General features: G+C 40.9%; 2 protein-coding genes across 2 annotated transcripts in view; one reads left to right on the forward strand and one right to left on the reverse strand.

The window, feature by feature from the left end:
* KBTBD12 (kelch repeat and BTB domain containing 12) overlaps positions 1-13,217 on the reverse strand; it is a 31,841-nt gene that overhangs the window by 15,391 nt on the left and 3,233 nt on the right. Inside the window, exon 3 of the mRNA XM_079316594.1 lies at positions 10,884-11,034. Coding sequence (XP_079172720.1) covers positions 10,884-11,034 — 151 coding nt within the window. The remainder of the gene's footprint in view (positions 1-10,883; positions 11,035-13,217) is intronic.
* MGLL (monoglyceride lipase) overlaps positions 1-13,217 on the forward strand; it is a 97,587-nt gene that overhangs the window by 244 nt on the left and 84,126 nt on the right. The window lies entirely within an intron of this gene.

The raw sequence follows: 13,217 nt of genomic DNA on the forward strand, positions 1-13,217 counted from the left end.
CTATTGGTTAGTTTTCCTCAATAAAAGAAAAATATTATATCTATCTCTTACAGCAAATTATATCCATTTCTTAAGGCAAATCAAATTCCAAGAACAATCCCATCCAACACACAGGAGGGCCAGCTGAGTTATTAGCAGCAAGCCCTACTGTGGAGCAGTTAATTAGGGTGCTTGAAGTCAGTACTCAGGATTGAAACAGATCCCATTTTCCTTTTGCTGGACAGGCTGCAGATGTACCTGAGATCCCTGTGCACACTGGAAACACTGTGCCCTGATAGCACTTTGCAAACTCTGCCTCTCCAAATCCTTTCCAGTGATCAAATCCACATTTTGAATTCACAGCCTTTGGTTCTTGGAATTACTGAGCAGGTTTTCCATCTGTGCCAGTGGACACAATACTCTGTAATGAGCACTGATGGAGTTCTTTTGTGCATGTGTGTGTTTGTGACTGCTTTTAAACATAAAATGAATGCAGCAGGCAAGCCATTTCCACATGGAGGCTGGCATTCCACATACACGTGTAGGGCTGCTCAATTGTGCAAATCCAAAATGCATTGTAAGCATGTAATTATGCCCTTGCATATGCAAAGGGAAAGGACTGCAAGTGCAACCTGTGCTGGTTCAGCTGCTTTTAAAATATATTGCCCTCAGTGCTGTTATGCTGGGCTGTCAGAGAAATGAGCCCCTAGTGCTCCAAGTTTTACTTGCATATGATTTTCCACCTACCTCTTAAAATGGACTGTGTTATTTCTTAAATCTTTTGTTCATTCTCCAAAAGTGTTTGCAAGAGGAAGCTCCCTATGAATGGGGATTGCAATGCTCCAGATTTGCTAACACTGCATACCTCTATTTTAGAGTCAGGCAAAAATAAAATCAGTTAAATCTGCATCAGAGCAGCAAAATTAGAATAAAATTCAGTGTCCGTTATCATCAGCAGGAAGTTTTCCTCTGGCTGAAATTAACAGTATTTTATAATATTTGAAATTGAGAAACCTTCAGCTAGTTTGGTTTCCATCTCCTCTTCCAGCACAGTGAATCTTTACTTGCCTCAGTACCCAGCAGCAAGGTCCTTGCAGTTTGTACTAGATACCCCTCAGTGTGTGCTCACAGGAGGCTGGCATCTAAATGTGCTCACTGTTATCACCCTCAATGAAAGCAGCATTTGCTCTGATGGGCTCCTCCTCTGAGGCTTGATCCACCTAGGAGAGCTGAGGTAGAGATTAACTGTGGTCATGGAATTTTGCTAATCATTTCCATGTCAAAAAGGGAAGCATCACCCTGCTGAGCCTTTCTTATGATGGAGTCTCACTGAGCTATTCCTTGGGGTATTTCAGAATTCAGACATTTATTTATTGTATTGTTCTTTGTGCCAGAAGCATTATCCTCTCCTGTGCAGTCTTTTCCACTGCTCCTTAATGCCTCATTAAAGAGGTGCCACTCTTAGGACAGGACAATGTTGCCCTAAATTTATCAAGAAAAATTTTAAGAGCTAATCAAGTTTTTTAACTGATAGGGCTATTAAATTGATTGCTTATCTCATGGGGTTTCTGATGGTACAGCTTCTATTGTCAGATTCATGGACTGCAGCATGCAAGACAATTTGCCACCAGTTTATGTACAGTCCACAGACTGCAGTGAAACACAGAGAGAGATTCTCAAGCCAGTTTTAACTGGGAACCAATAATATTTGAACTCCCCACAGGCTAAATTGACCCTTTCAAAATACAGCTTTGTGGTGCCAAAGATATTTGGCTGCTGGTTGTCAAGCTAAGTATTTTTAAATTAGCCCAGTTGTTACTGTACCCCACTGAAGAATATGCACTCATCCAAAAGAAATTCTTCATGTGAAAAATGAAAGAGGTTCTTGTTCAATCAGAGAAATAAATGGTACCAGTTAGGGAATGCATGCAGCATGTCAGAAAACAATAACTTTGCTGATTGCCTTATTATTTCAAGCAGGGAGGGGGAGGTGGACAAAATGGCCCTGAATTTTTCTAGATGCATAATAGATGTTTATTTCTTACTGAGTTTTTATTGTCATTTTCTAAATAGAGTAACTGTGGGGCAAGGTAACTTCAGAAAGAGCACAAATAATCAGGTACAGAACTAACAAAGAAGTCAGTGACTTTCTGCAAAAAAACCTCCTAACAATTACCTGTTAATGAAGACATTCAGCTGCCACTCCAGGGGATCTACCACCAAATATTTTTTCTTCTATAGTTATTAGAAAAGTAGCTTTCCAGAATCTATTGGTGCATCTTTTCAACAATTTCAGAATTACTACGTGTTTTCAAGCATTTATGAAACCTTCACATAGTGGTTTAAGCACCTTATATTTAACCTCTTTTAATTCTGTCTTTATCACAGACAGTTCTGATGGTACAAAATATCTACATTTTATTTAAACCCTGCACAGCTATTTCAGCTAAATCTAATTTCATATTCAATTTACAATAGCAAAACGAAGTTCTCAGCAAATAGAAAGGAAGAAGGAAATACCAGAGGGGAGTAAAATTTAATTTTCAAGCTTAGAAGAAAAGCATTCTGGAAAACAAGAAATGAACTTCAACCTCCTCTCTTAAAGCAATATTAACACTGAAAGGTTGCTAACAAAGGATCTGAGGATATCAGAGTCTCTGAGCACTTTTTTTTCTGTGTTCCCAGATGCAGTAGTTGAGAATTACTCCTGTGAGAAAGTATATTTTTTCCTCTATGAAAATGGATGTCTCAGGACTCATTCCAAATAACTGAATACAAAAATCAACAACATGAAAAGAAGTCTCAAATTTAAATCAATTTGCATCCACAAGCAACTGGAGGAATCTCACATTAACCAGGGTATTCATCATCTACAATGTATATACCATGGGAGATTTCAAATTGACAGAAAAAAAAACCCCTTTCTGTGTCAGACAATTCTGAGCACTTTCTGCTCCATCATTCAAGAATCCAGATCATCCTGTCTCACTTCATTCTTCATTCATCAGGAATGCAAGTGGAGACATGGGGAACTATAGACCACAAAGATTGTCTTTATCTCAGGTTCTCTGGATAGAGCAGCTGAAAAACTGAGCTCATGCTCTGCTCCTACAGGAGCCCCTACATAAAATGGGGATGGCATTTAGGGAGTGAAGGCAGGGTGCAGAAGAGGGCTTAGGGGTTTAGGTCATTTGAGGGACACTCTTGTGCAGAGTGATCCATCAGCAGTGCCTGGTGTACCTGGGATTGTGCCTGAAACCACCCCAAGCTATGGCTGGGTCAGTAAAACACAGCTGGTCACAGCCTCCTGGGGGTCCCTGCAGGGCTGCAAGGGCAGCAATGCCTATTTCCATGCCCATGACATGGGGAGGGTCCTTTGTTAAGCCACACTCATTAACAGAGCTGGTGAATTCAACCCCACCTTAGTTCTCTGCCTACAGCACAGTTTCCTGTCCTTTGTGCAGGGAAGATGGATTTCTCACAGGGAGTTTAAAATATTTCTGTCACTATCATATTGATCATATGAAAAGATTAAATCCCAGAACTCAGTCTTCCCATCCCTTACAAATATATTCTTTCAACCCTTTAGGCTTTTTACAATTGCAGTTTTCCTAGGAGATATTTCAGATGCCACTGAAGGACTGAAAAAAAAAAAACCCAGTGAAGCCACCTTTGTGTTCCCTAGCCCATTAATGCTTGAGAGCTTTCCAGATCTTGGATTAGTCTTCAATTAAACATACTTTCAAGGGCACTCCATAAGCAGTGGTACTAATGGACTTTAAATCTAATATGAAGCTCTCATAGTAAAATAAATATATAAATAAAATTCATGATCTTTATTAAGAAGTCAGGATAAAGAAGACAAGCCTTGGATGCAGGAAGGCAAGGCAGAGCAGGTGATGTGATTAGCACATCCCCAGCATTTCAATGAGGCACAGTTCAGTGCCAGCTCAACACACTGCTTGTAGCTGGCTGAAGGCAAAGCACCCAGCCTGGGCTTGGGTCAGCTCCTCTCCCTTACCCCGTGCTCACTGGAGAAGACCAAATGCAATTTAGAGCCACATCAGCCTTAATTACAGCACAGCCTCCCAGCACTGGGGGAGGGAGGTCTGTAAATGGTGGTGGAGGAGCAAAGAGTCACTGTCAATAATTAGTTCAGCAGGTGCAAGGGCAATAACTGCTTTAAATACCTCTGAATATTTCTATAGGAGTGAGCCTGACATGCTCAAGAAATAGGGAACATTCCAGCACCCACTGCCTTCACCCATGTCTCAAAGTGGGCACTGGCACAGGGGAATTGAGCTTCTAAGTCTCATCCACACTGAGCTCTTGTGGAATTAAATTGACCAGGCAAGCAAGTCCAACAGTGACAATTTCTTTTCCTCCAGGAAAACCACACAGACATGAGTCTAGATTGCTCATTGCATGGACAGGAGAGTTGAACATAATAACACCTACAAGGTGGCTGGGGATCCACAAAGGACTGTGCTCCAGAGACTCACTGCCAGATTCACACCACATAATTTGGTTCCCTCACCAACAGACATCTGAAATTAGACATGCACTGTCTCTCAGAGAGGGTTGTGTCTCAGGGAACAGCAAGAGCAGAGCTGCTTCCAGAGGGAAGTTGAGCCAGTTGATGTACCATGAGGACACAGCTCCAGAGCACCAGGGATGGGCAATTGCAGGAGGCAAAAAATTGCAAAAAGTTGCAGGAGGCCCTACCAGCAGGTATCAGGCAAAGGCACAGGAGGAATTGACCCCTCAGACTTATGTTTAATTGATTCTCCCAGACCTATGGGCAAAAGAGATGGGTGGAAGCCCCAAGTGATCCCAAGTGATGCTGCTCAGGATGATCAAGACTTGTCAGCACCCTCAGGGTACTGACAGTGTTATTCTTTATCCTATAACTGAGTCCTCAGATCATAACACCAAGCAACATGTGCTCTTAGTAGTGCCTCTTTGAATTTTTATCAAAGGAACCTGGGAAATGAAGAAAAAAAAAGAAAAACTAGTAACTCTTCAACAAGCAAATGAAATCCAAGATTTGTCTCTCTTTAATTCATTATTAAATTGATCTCTGGGATGCACAATGGATTTAATAGTGCTAATCTCTTATGTAATGTTTCCCTTCATTACCAGCACTCAAGCTGAGTCTCAGCAGTTCCATTTCTCTCATTCTCTGCTGAGCAGGGCTGCATAGCTGGGGTCTCAGAGAAATGAGGGAGCCATAAACCAGCCCTGGCAGGCACTTCCAAAGATGAAACCAAGGAGCACTGTCATCCTCTGCTAACCCAGAGCACAGCAGATGAGGTAATGCAGCTTGCAGAAGATATGAGGGCATAAGATTGATTAGAAGCAGGGCTGAAAAAACAGATTCTTGTCTTCCTAAGCATGGTCAATGCTTCAGATTCAGCTCCCTCTTTTCTCACAATATGTCTTTTCTCACTTCCTTTGGAAATACTTAAGTGTGTACAGAGCAGTTTCAATCTCATCTATCAGACCAATTTATCTGCCTATTTTTGTTCCTCCCTGCACATGGACACTCTGGAGGCTGTTGCACAGGTATAAAAGCTCAGAATCAGACCCATAAGCAGCTACTTGTCAGAAGTCCAAAGAATATTTATAAATAGACATGTTTATTTTAAAAGGAAGTGTTATTCAAATGCACAGTTAATACTCAAGCATGAATGCTAAAATGTCTCCTTCCAGCTCCTCCTACACACACTTTCTTTTCCAGAGAGACCCCGAAGTACATATTTAAATAAGTATTCTATGATCAAGACATTCAGTATTTAATTGAACCTCATTTAACTGTTTAAAACTTTTAAAAGAAGCTTTCAGCAAGAGCCCAGGGGGAAAAAACACTAAGTTGTAAAAGGTAGGATGCCAGTCTAAGGATGATAAACAAAAATTCTTTTGTTCCTTAATCTTCCCTAATAGGATTTCTCATTTAAGTCCTTCAATGCATTATTATTTATAAAGCAGGAATTATACAGCATAAAAGCAGCACATGGTTAAAGCTGTCATAGTGATATAACTATTTTTTTTTACCAGTGACCTGTATTTCAGAGACACTGGCTCTACTAAGTGTGTTTTAACATAAATAATGAATGTGGCATTCAAATGGATTCATTTGGATGGATTTTCCTAATTTGTATGTTGGCTGTGATAAATTTTCAGAGAAGTAGTTGGAAAGGATATTTTTTTTTAAGTGAGAGATTAAAATGCATGACCTTAAATAGAGCCCTCCCATCTGGTTTTCTTCCCAATGTGTCTCAATTGCCTCTGTCATTAAGAACACAATGCTGCTCTTTCTTGGGCTTTCCAACCAATATAGTTATGTTCCTGGGAAAATATGGAGAGAAAGAGCTGAGACCAGTGAAAAGAGATGAATAGGAGAAAGGATTTTGAGCCTTAGGAATTGCTGTTCATTTACTTATGAGGGTTATGTATGGTATATAAATAGCTTGAGATTCTCTAGGAACATTACACAACAAACAGATAATTATGTTGTAGGATTGCTGATTAAGACACACGGTACAGGTTCTTGAACAATGCTCCTACTCTGACCAAAAACTCTGATCTATTTCCCATTTTCCTTCCATCAGTGTGACTCTAGAATAGTTCCATTTAAGTCATTAGGGTTTTACATGCTGGAGCTGGCAATTAGTCTGGGGAAGGTTTTTGGACAGTAATTACATACTCTGTGCTGTGCCAATAGGACTTTTTAGAAATTAACACTTCAAAGGCTAAGCATCAGATTCTGATCCGAGTGAGAATAAAATGATCTTGACACAACACAACTGCCATCAGCAGACTACTTACTACAGATTTACACCTACATGGATGAGAACAAAAATTAGACTTGTCTATCAAAGAGTCTGCTACTTTATTCAAAGCTGGCATTGCATCAATTCTTTCTGCTTCATATTTATGATAGAAATTGAATTTATACATCACAGACATATGAGAGGATCAATTTTCTCTGCAGTGATTTTTCATCTCTACTCAAGAGTTCCTCAATGTGCTGACACCTATGTAAGAGATCCTGCTGGAAAAAGCTGACAACCTTACTTCATTTAAGGAGTTTGTTTTCAAGATTTGTTGAAAGAAATCTTTTCTCTCTGCACCACTATGTGCCCAGCCAGAACTATCCCTGTATTTAACTTTTTTATTCCTGGGAAGCAGGGTGTGGTCCTCCAGGCATACAGAGGATGCCTTGCATTTACCTGTTCCCACATTGCCTCCCATCCTCTCCTTCCTCTGCCTCCAGCAGCCCCCAGTGGATCTCCTTAGCTGGCTGCAGACTGCAGGATGCCCGTGGAGATGATGCACCCAAAAGGAACAAGAATGAAAGGAGAAGTGGGGGATACCTGTGGGAATCCAGGCAGTGCCATTCCATGGCCCCTTCACTGAGTGTTCCCTGGGGCTGCACAGGAGCCTGTTAGATGTCCAAGTTCTGTGCACACACACTTCACCAAGAGAAATTCCCATCAGGATTGGGGAGGGTATCAATAGCAATAGCAGAGACTCAATAAAAGTATCTTCTCATCTATAGAACAAAAGCTTAGTCATTATGGCTGAACTGTCTCTGAGCCACTACATGAGAACACCCCATGAGCTATGATCCTCCTCAGAATGTGTTTTTTTTTTCACAAATCACCCTTGACAGTGTCTTTCTAGACTCCTAGAGTGCCTGACACTCCTTATGAAGCAGGGTGATGTCCAAGGGACCCCCAGCTTTTGGGAGCCTGCAGTGGCTTTGCTACCCTCATGACAGTTGCTGTTCTTTGCTCTGTCACTATCCACCTCTATTCTTTCCATGATTAGGAACACTTTCACTGCTTTGCTCTCACTGCCATGAATTGCCCATTCCCCCAGCCAGGGTTACCATCACAATTATGTCCAAAGGGGAACTGGACCCACCTCACAGCCCAGCAGCCTGAGACCTCACAAGGTGGCCTGTCACCACAGATGAACTGTGATGATGTGATGAACTCTGATGAACTGAGCTTTTCTGTGTGAGGTTTAATTACAGGTGTGAGTTTACAGCTGGAGATGAGGCCACATGTGATATCTGCAGAGTAAGATGCCAATGTCTTTATCACTGTTTCCAGCTAGAGTTCGTTTGGAAGTTGCTTCATCACTGAGAAGTCTTGGAAAATGCTTTAATCTGTCCACAGAGTTTTCAGACATTTTGAGACATTTAACAGCCACGTTGTCTTCTTAATTTTAACAGATAAATCTCCATTTCCACCCATACTCTTGCAGGTGGCTTTAAACCAGCATATTCAAAGGCAGAATTTGTTGACCAATCATTTTTGGCTCAGACTTGTCTTCTAGTTTAAAAATTAGTTGTAATGTTATTTGACTTCCCAAGAAACCAAGGCCTATGTAATTTCTCTGACTATATGTGTGTTCTCTGTCTCCATTTACAGTATTTTCTCTACCTTACATAGTTTTTGTGCCTGTTGGCAAGTTTCAAATAAATTTTGAAAATTTATGAATGTTAAAGTTCTTACAAGGTTTGTGAAAATTAACAATGAGGAATTTGTGAAAGCAGCCCAGACCTAGGTCAAAATGTCTTGTCTGCAGCTGATATTCCTGCTACCTGATGGTAATTCATCCATGTCTGCACTTGCTGCAGCTACACCTTGAGTGGGCAGAGCATCAGAAGGGAGGCAGGCTCAGAAATGTAATGGTAAAAATAGCCCAATCTTTCTCAAAAATCTGCTGCTTGGAGCAGCATGTGAACTCAGTTACCCTTGCTATAAATCACAAGCAAGTTTGTCCATTACAGTGAAATTAGCCCAGATTTACACTGTTAAAGTTGAGGACAAACACTGCCTTTATGAATGTTTAGTTGGACTTAGTGGCAAGAGTGAAGGGCCCAATGCAGCAAACTGTTAACCTAAGCATCAATTTCACTGGTTCCCTTAGGAATAGACTCAAATCAAAACTGCCATGGGAAGGTGTGTGTGAACCAGCAAAATGATGGAGCCAGAGCAAAATCCTGTCACCACCCATGTGCAGATCAGATTGTAGCAAAGATTTTCTCTCTCCCACACACAGAATTATTGGCATTGGCCAGCAGGTAAGAAAGAATTCAAGTTAATGTTCAGCTCCCTGAACACTGCAGCTACACGTACAAAGCCAAGGCTTTCTTATTTTTTTAATTAACAAAATGCTTCTGAAAGTCCATGAGACCATGAACTTTCCTCAATGCCATTTAAACAGGCATTTTTCAGATTTAAGTCTGTGTTTTGTGTTCAATTTCATTTCTGTAAATTTCATTACTGTAATCACTCACATTTTGCTCTGTGAGATTTTGAGGGAGGAAAATGGATGCAGTTTTCCCCATTAGCCACTCCTTTTCCTTGTGCCAGTGTCAGCCTTGCTGTGAAGAAGACTGACAATTTGTTTTATCACATGCATCCCAAGGTGGCTGCTTTTTTTTGCTCCCTGACTCCCTGTGTCATCACAGCCTTCGAGGTCTTGATCTCAGAGCACTTCTTACTGAACACATGAATGCTGCTGTTCTCTTCCCAGCTATTCCAGCTGCTTCTGCTGCCCCATTAGAGCATCAGTGTCAGTATAAATAATTATATGTATTTAACCTTTTACAGAGCATGAAGTCTCCATGTTTTCAAAGCACCTTTGAACCTGGGCAGCCAACACTCTCATTATTTAACAGCACACTGACATTTTCTATCACTAAGCTTTGACAATAATGACACAACTTTCTGTTTGCAAAACTCACTTTTCCCATATGGGCTTCTTTCACCCTTCCTCCTGGTTGTGCCTATGGCCTCTCTCAAACCACTTAAGAGAAAGAAGTTTCTCTAAAAGAAGACAAATGCAGCATTAAAGCCAATTTTCTCTTCTGCTTCAAAGACTCTTTTCCTGCATATCCCCCTGCAAAGCAGTTTCTGTATTATGAGCCAGGAGCAAACTCTGGTATGTAACAACCCAGACAAAGACAGAACACCCTGAGACAGGGGGTGTAATAAGCTGATAAGACTCTATCTTTGTGTTCACTTTGATAAGCTTGTAAGCAGGAGTAGTTTGAAGCAGAGGGGTTTGAAATGTCCTGAGGTCCTGATAGAAATGCTGCTTTCTTCATGCCTAAAGCTGCCCATGAGACCACAGGTGCATGGAAGGGCATGAATCGCTCACAGCCACCTGTGGATTGACTGGATGAACTTTTTTCCCCACTTCTCCAAGAACTTTCCAGTCATATATCTATTCACAATAAGATCTTGGGGCAAAATATTTTAGGGTAGGTAGAAGATTGTTGAACTCATTTGCACAAATTGTAAAAGTCTTGGTCAAAGTACTGCTTTGAAACAAAAACCATAAAAGGATTAAATAAAAAATTGACAAAAGTAAATATTTAGTTTGTTTTTGTTTTTTTTTTAAATGCACTGTGTTGAGGTAGGTGGAAGAGAAGAATTCAATGAGTTTTACCAGGAGACATAATGTTGGTTTTGGAAAATCAAAATTTTCTTTATGCTTATGCCTTTCCTTCACAATGATGTATAAATTCCATAGCATTTCACTGCTCACCTATGAAACGGTGCTTCAAGGCTTCTCTACTCACCTTTTAAAATTCATTAATATTTACAGCAGTCATACCCCAAAGAAAAGTGTCTTAAAAAGCGAATTATCCTTGTTGCACGAATCCAGAGCACTATGTATTCACATAATTTAATCCACATAAATTACAGAAGGAAGAAATAACACGGGGAAAAAAATAACTTTAGAAAAATACTCTCCGTTTCCTACAAGGTACTTTGTCCTACAGTGCGTAACAGGGTGAGATATTTTCACTTCACAAAGGCAAATTGCTGGAAAGGAGAAAAAGCCACGGTGGTATCTGTTAACCATCCGTTTCCTCTTACCCAAGACATAAATCTCGCCGTTGACCACGGCGGTGCTGCAGCGGTACCTGGAGAACTTCATTGGGGCTCTCTCTGTCCATTTGTCTTGGCCTGGCTCGTAGAGAAACATTCTGTTGTTTAATCGATCAGGCTCCTCGTCAGGCAGATCCATCTGTGTGAGATATGACAGCCACATCATGATGCAGCCTTTGGAGCCCCCCACATGCCTGCAGGCGGTTAATCACGGCAGACACGCGGCAGATAAACAGCATAAACACAGCAATTGCAGCTGCAGGGGTTGTACTCCCCAGGTTTAACAGCACCCATGGCTGGTGGCTGGGATCTGCTGGAGAAGGCAGAGAAATTAGGGGGTGTCTATGTCCTGCAGCTATAGAGTCAAGGATTTGGGTGCTAACAATACATCCAGGGTCAGGGTTAGGGTTAAGTTTGCCAGCTCTGGAAGAACACACCCCCTTTCCACAAGGATGCTGTACAATGCTAGTAATAATGAGAGAAAACCAGTCTTTTTTCCTGCTAAATGTTGAAATCTCTTTCCACTGTTACTCAGACTATACCATGAGTCTCAGTCAGGTACTTTGCTGACCTTTCTCAGTCCTATATATATATATATATACACACACACACATACATACATACATACATATGTCTGTATGTATGTATGTGCATATGTATATATTTATATGTCTTATCCTAATAAACATTTGCACGTTTATTTACTCAGCCTAACCACAGTAATGTTGTTGTTCAACAGCTGTAACTTCAATAGTTTTCATAATAAACTCCTAACCCCCTTGCTGTACCTTTGCTGCCATAACACTTTTTATTCTCACTCCTACTCCTTTTGTTCTCTAATCTTCTTCCCCCTTCTCTGCCTGTCTTATACAATGCAGGGAATTCAGATGCTGTTTTCTGGGTACGACACCCTTGAATGTTAGCAGTGGGATGTGGAGGGAGGATTCTGAAATATTTTGGGATGAAAGTTTTCACATAGAGAGAGTGAGAAGGAGAGAAATACTTTGCTTGCTTGTGATGGTGCTACATGTGTCCTTGTTTTCTTGTTATTTTTCTTTCCCAAAAGACATCTCCAAGACTAATGTCATGGACAGGATAGTAGGAGGCAAAGTAGAGAGTAAATATAAAGCCCCATGGTTATTCCCTGTAAGTGCCCGGGGCATGTTCTTTCTCCGTGGTAAGTGTGAACCACTAATTTATTCACTGAAAGAGGAGTATTTGAAAGCTGTGTATTTTCAGCACAGACTAAACATGTACTTAGGAGAAGACACCACTTGACATGCTGTAAATTCACATCCAGCCTCATTTTTGTGGTAACATTCTCCTTGGAGTGCGCCCTGTTCTCTCTGTGTACAGAAAACATAACTTCCAGCAGCCCTTCTCTGTGTCTCAGGGCTCTGAAATCTTCCTCTCAGCCTCACCAAACACTTTCTTCCGTTTTAGCAGCCCCCAATTACCAAGGCTGGAGTCACTTTGGGTTTTAACTGCTCTGGCAGCAGGGGCCAGACCAATGTTGAAGAGATCAGTAGTGTGCAAGCCCTTGCCCTCCTAAGCTGTCATTTTATGTCCTGGCTTGACTTTGTCTTGTCTTATTTCAATTACAAAGCCTGGATGGGCAGGGTATTAATCTCTGTCCTGTAATGGGCACATGCATTTAGGGCACTCTGTCAATGCTGTTGTTAGTGTTTGTTCAGGATTGACAGAACATTCAGTGCTGCTCCAGCACAGGGACAGCCCCTGGCTTGGCCAGCTCATCTGCTTTCCCAGTGCAGCTGTGGTAACCCCACACACACAATCACTGCATCTGACAGGGGGAAGATAGATGGTACCAAGAATTCAGCACTCTGTAGTGCTGGTCTTAAAGCACTTTTTTCAGTACTTTAGCTAATTTATTCCAATCTGTGCAGGTATGCCAAAATCTTACAAAGCTGTGAGTTTTGATCAATTGCTGTTAATCTGCTCATCTCAAACCTATTTCTATATAAACTCAGACACCCATGCATTGTTACTGATAGTACTTGTAGGCAGATATTCACTTCAGGTGGGTTTTAAAAAAATTATTGTTGGCTCAATATTCCTGATATACTTGTGCTTATAATCCACTTTTCCCTCTCACAATCTGTTCTGAAAAAAAAAAAGCTTAACAAAGCTGGTTGTCTGACTTCAACATCTATCTTTGTTATATGACATATCTTTCAGTTCAAGTTTTTTTTACAGACAGATGGTTTCTACATCAAGTGTTTTCATAGTTTTGTTCTTTACATATGAGATATCCTTGCACAGTTGTTTTTATATCAGAAATACTCTCTGATCTTTCTGTTG

This window comes from Erithacus rubecula, assembly GCF_903797595.1.
Source record: "Erithacus rubecula genome assembly, chromosome: 13".
Lineage (NCBI taxonomy): Eukaryota > Metazoa > Chordata > Aves > Passeriformes > Muscicapidae > Erithacus > Erithacus rubecula.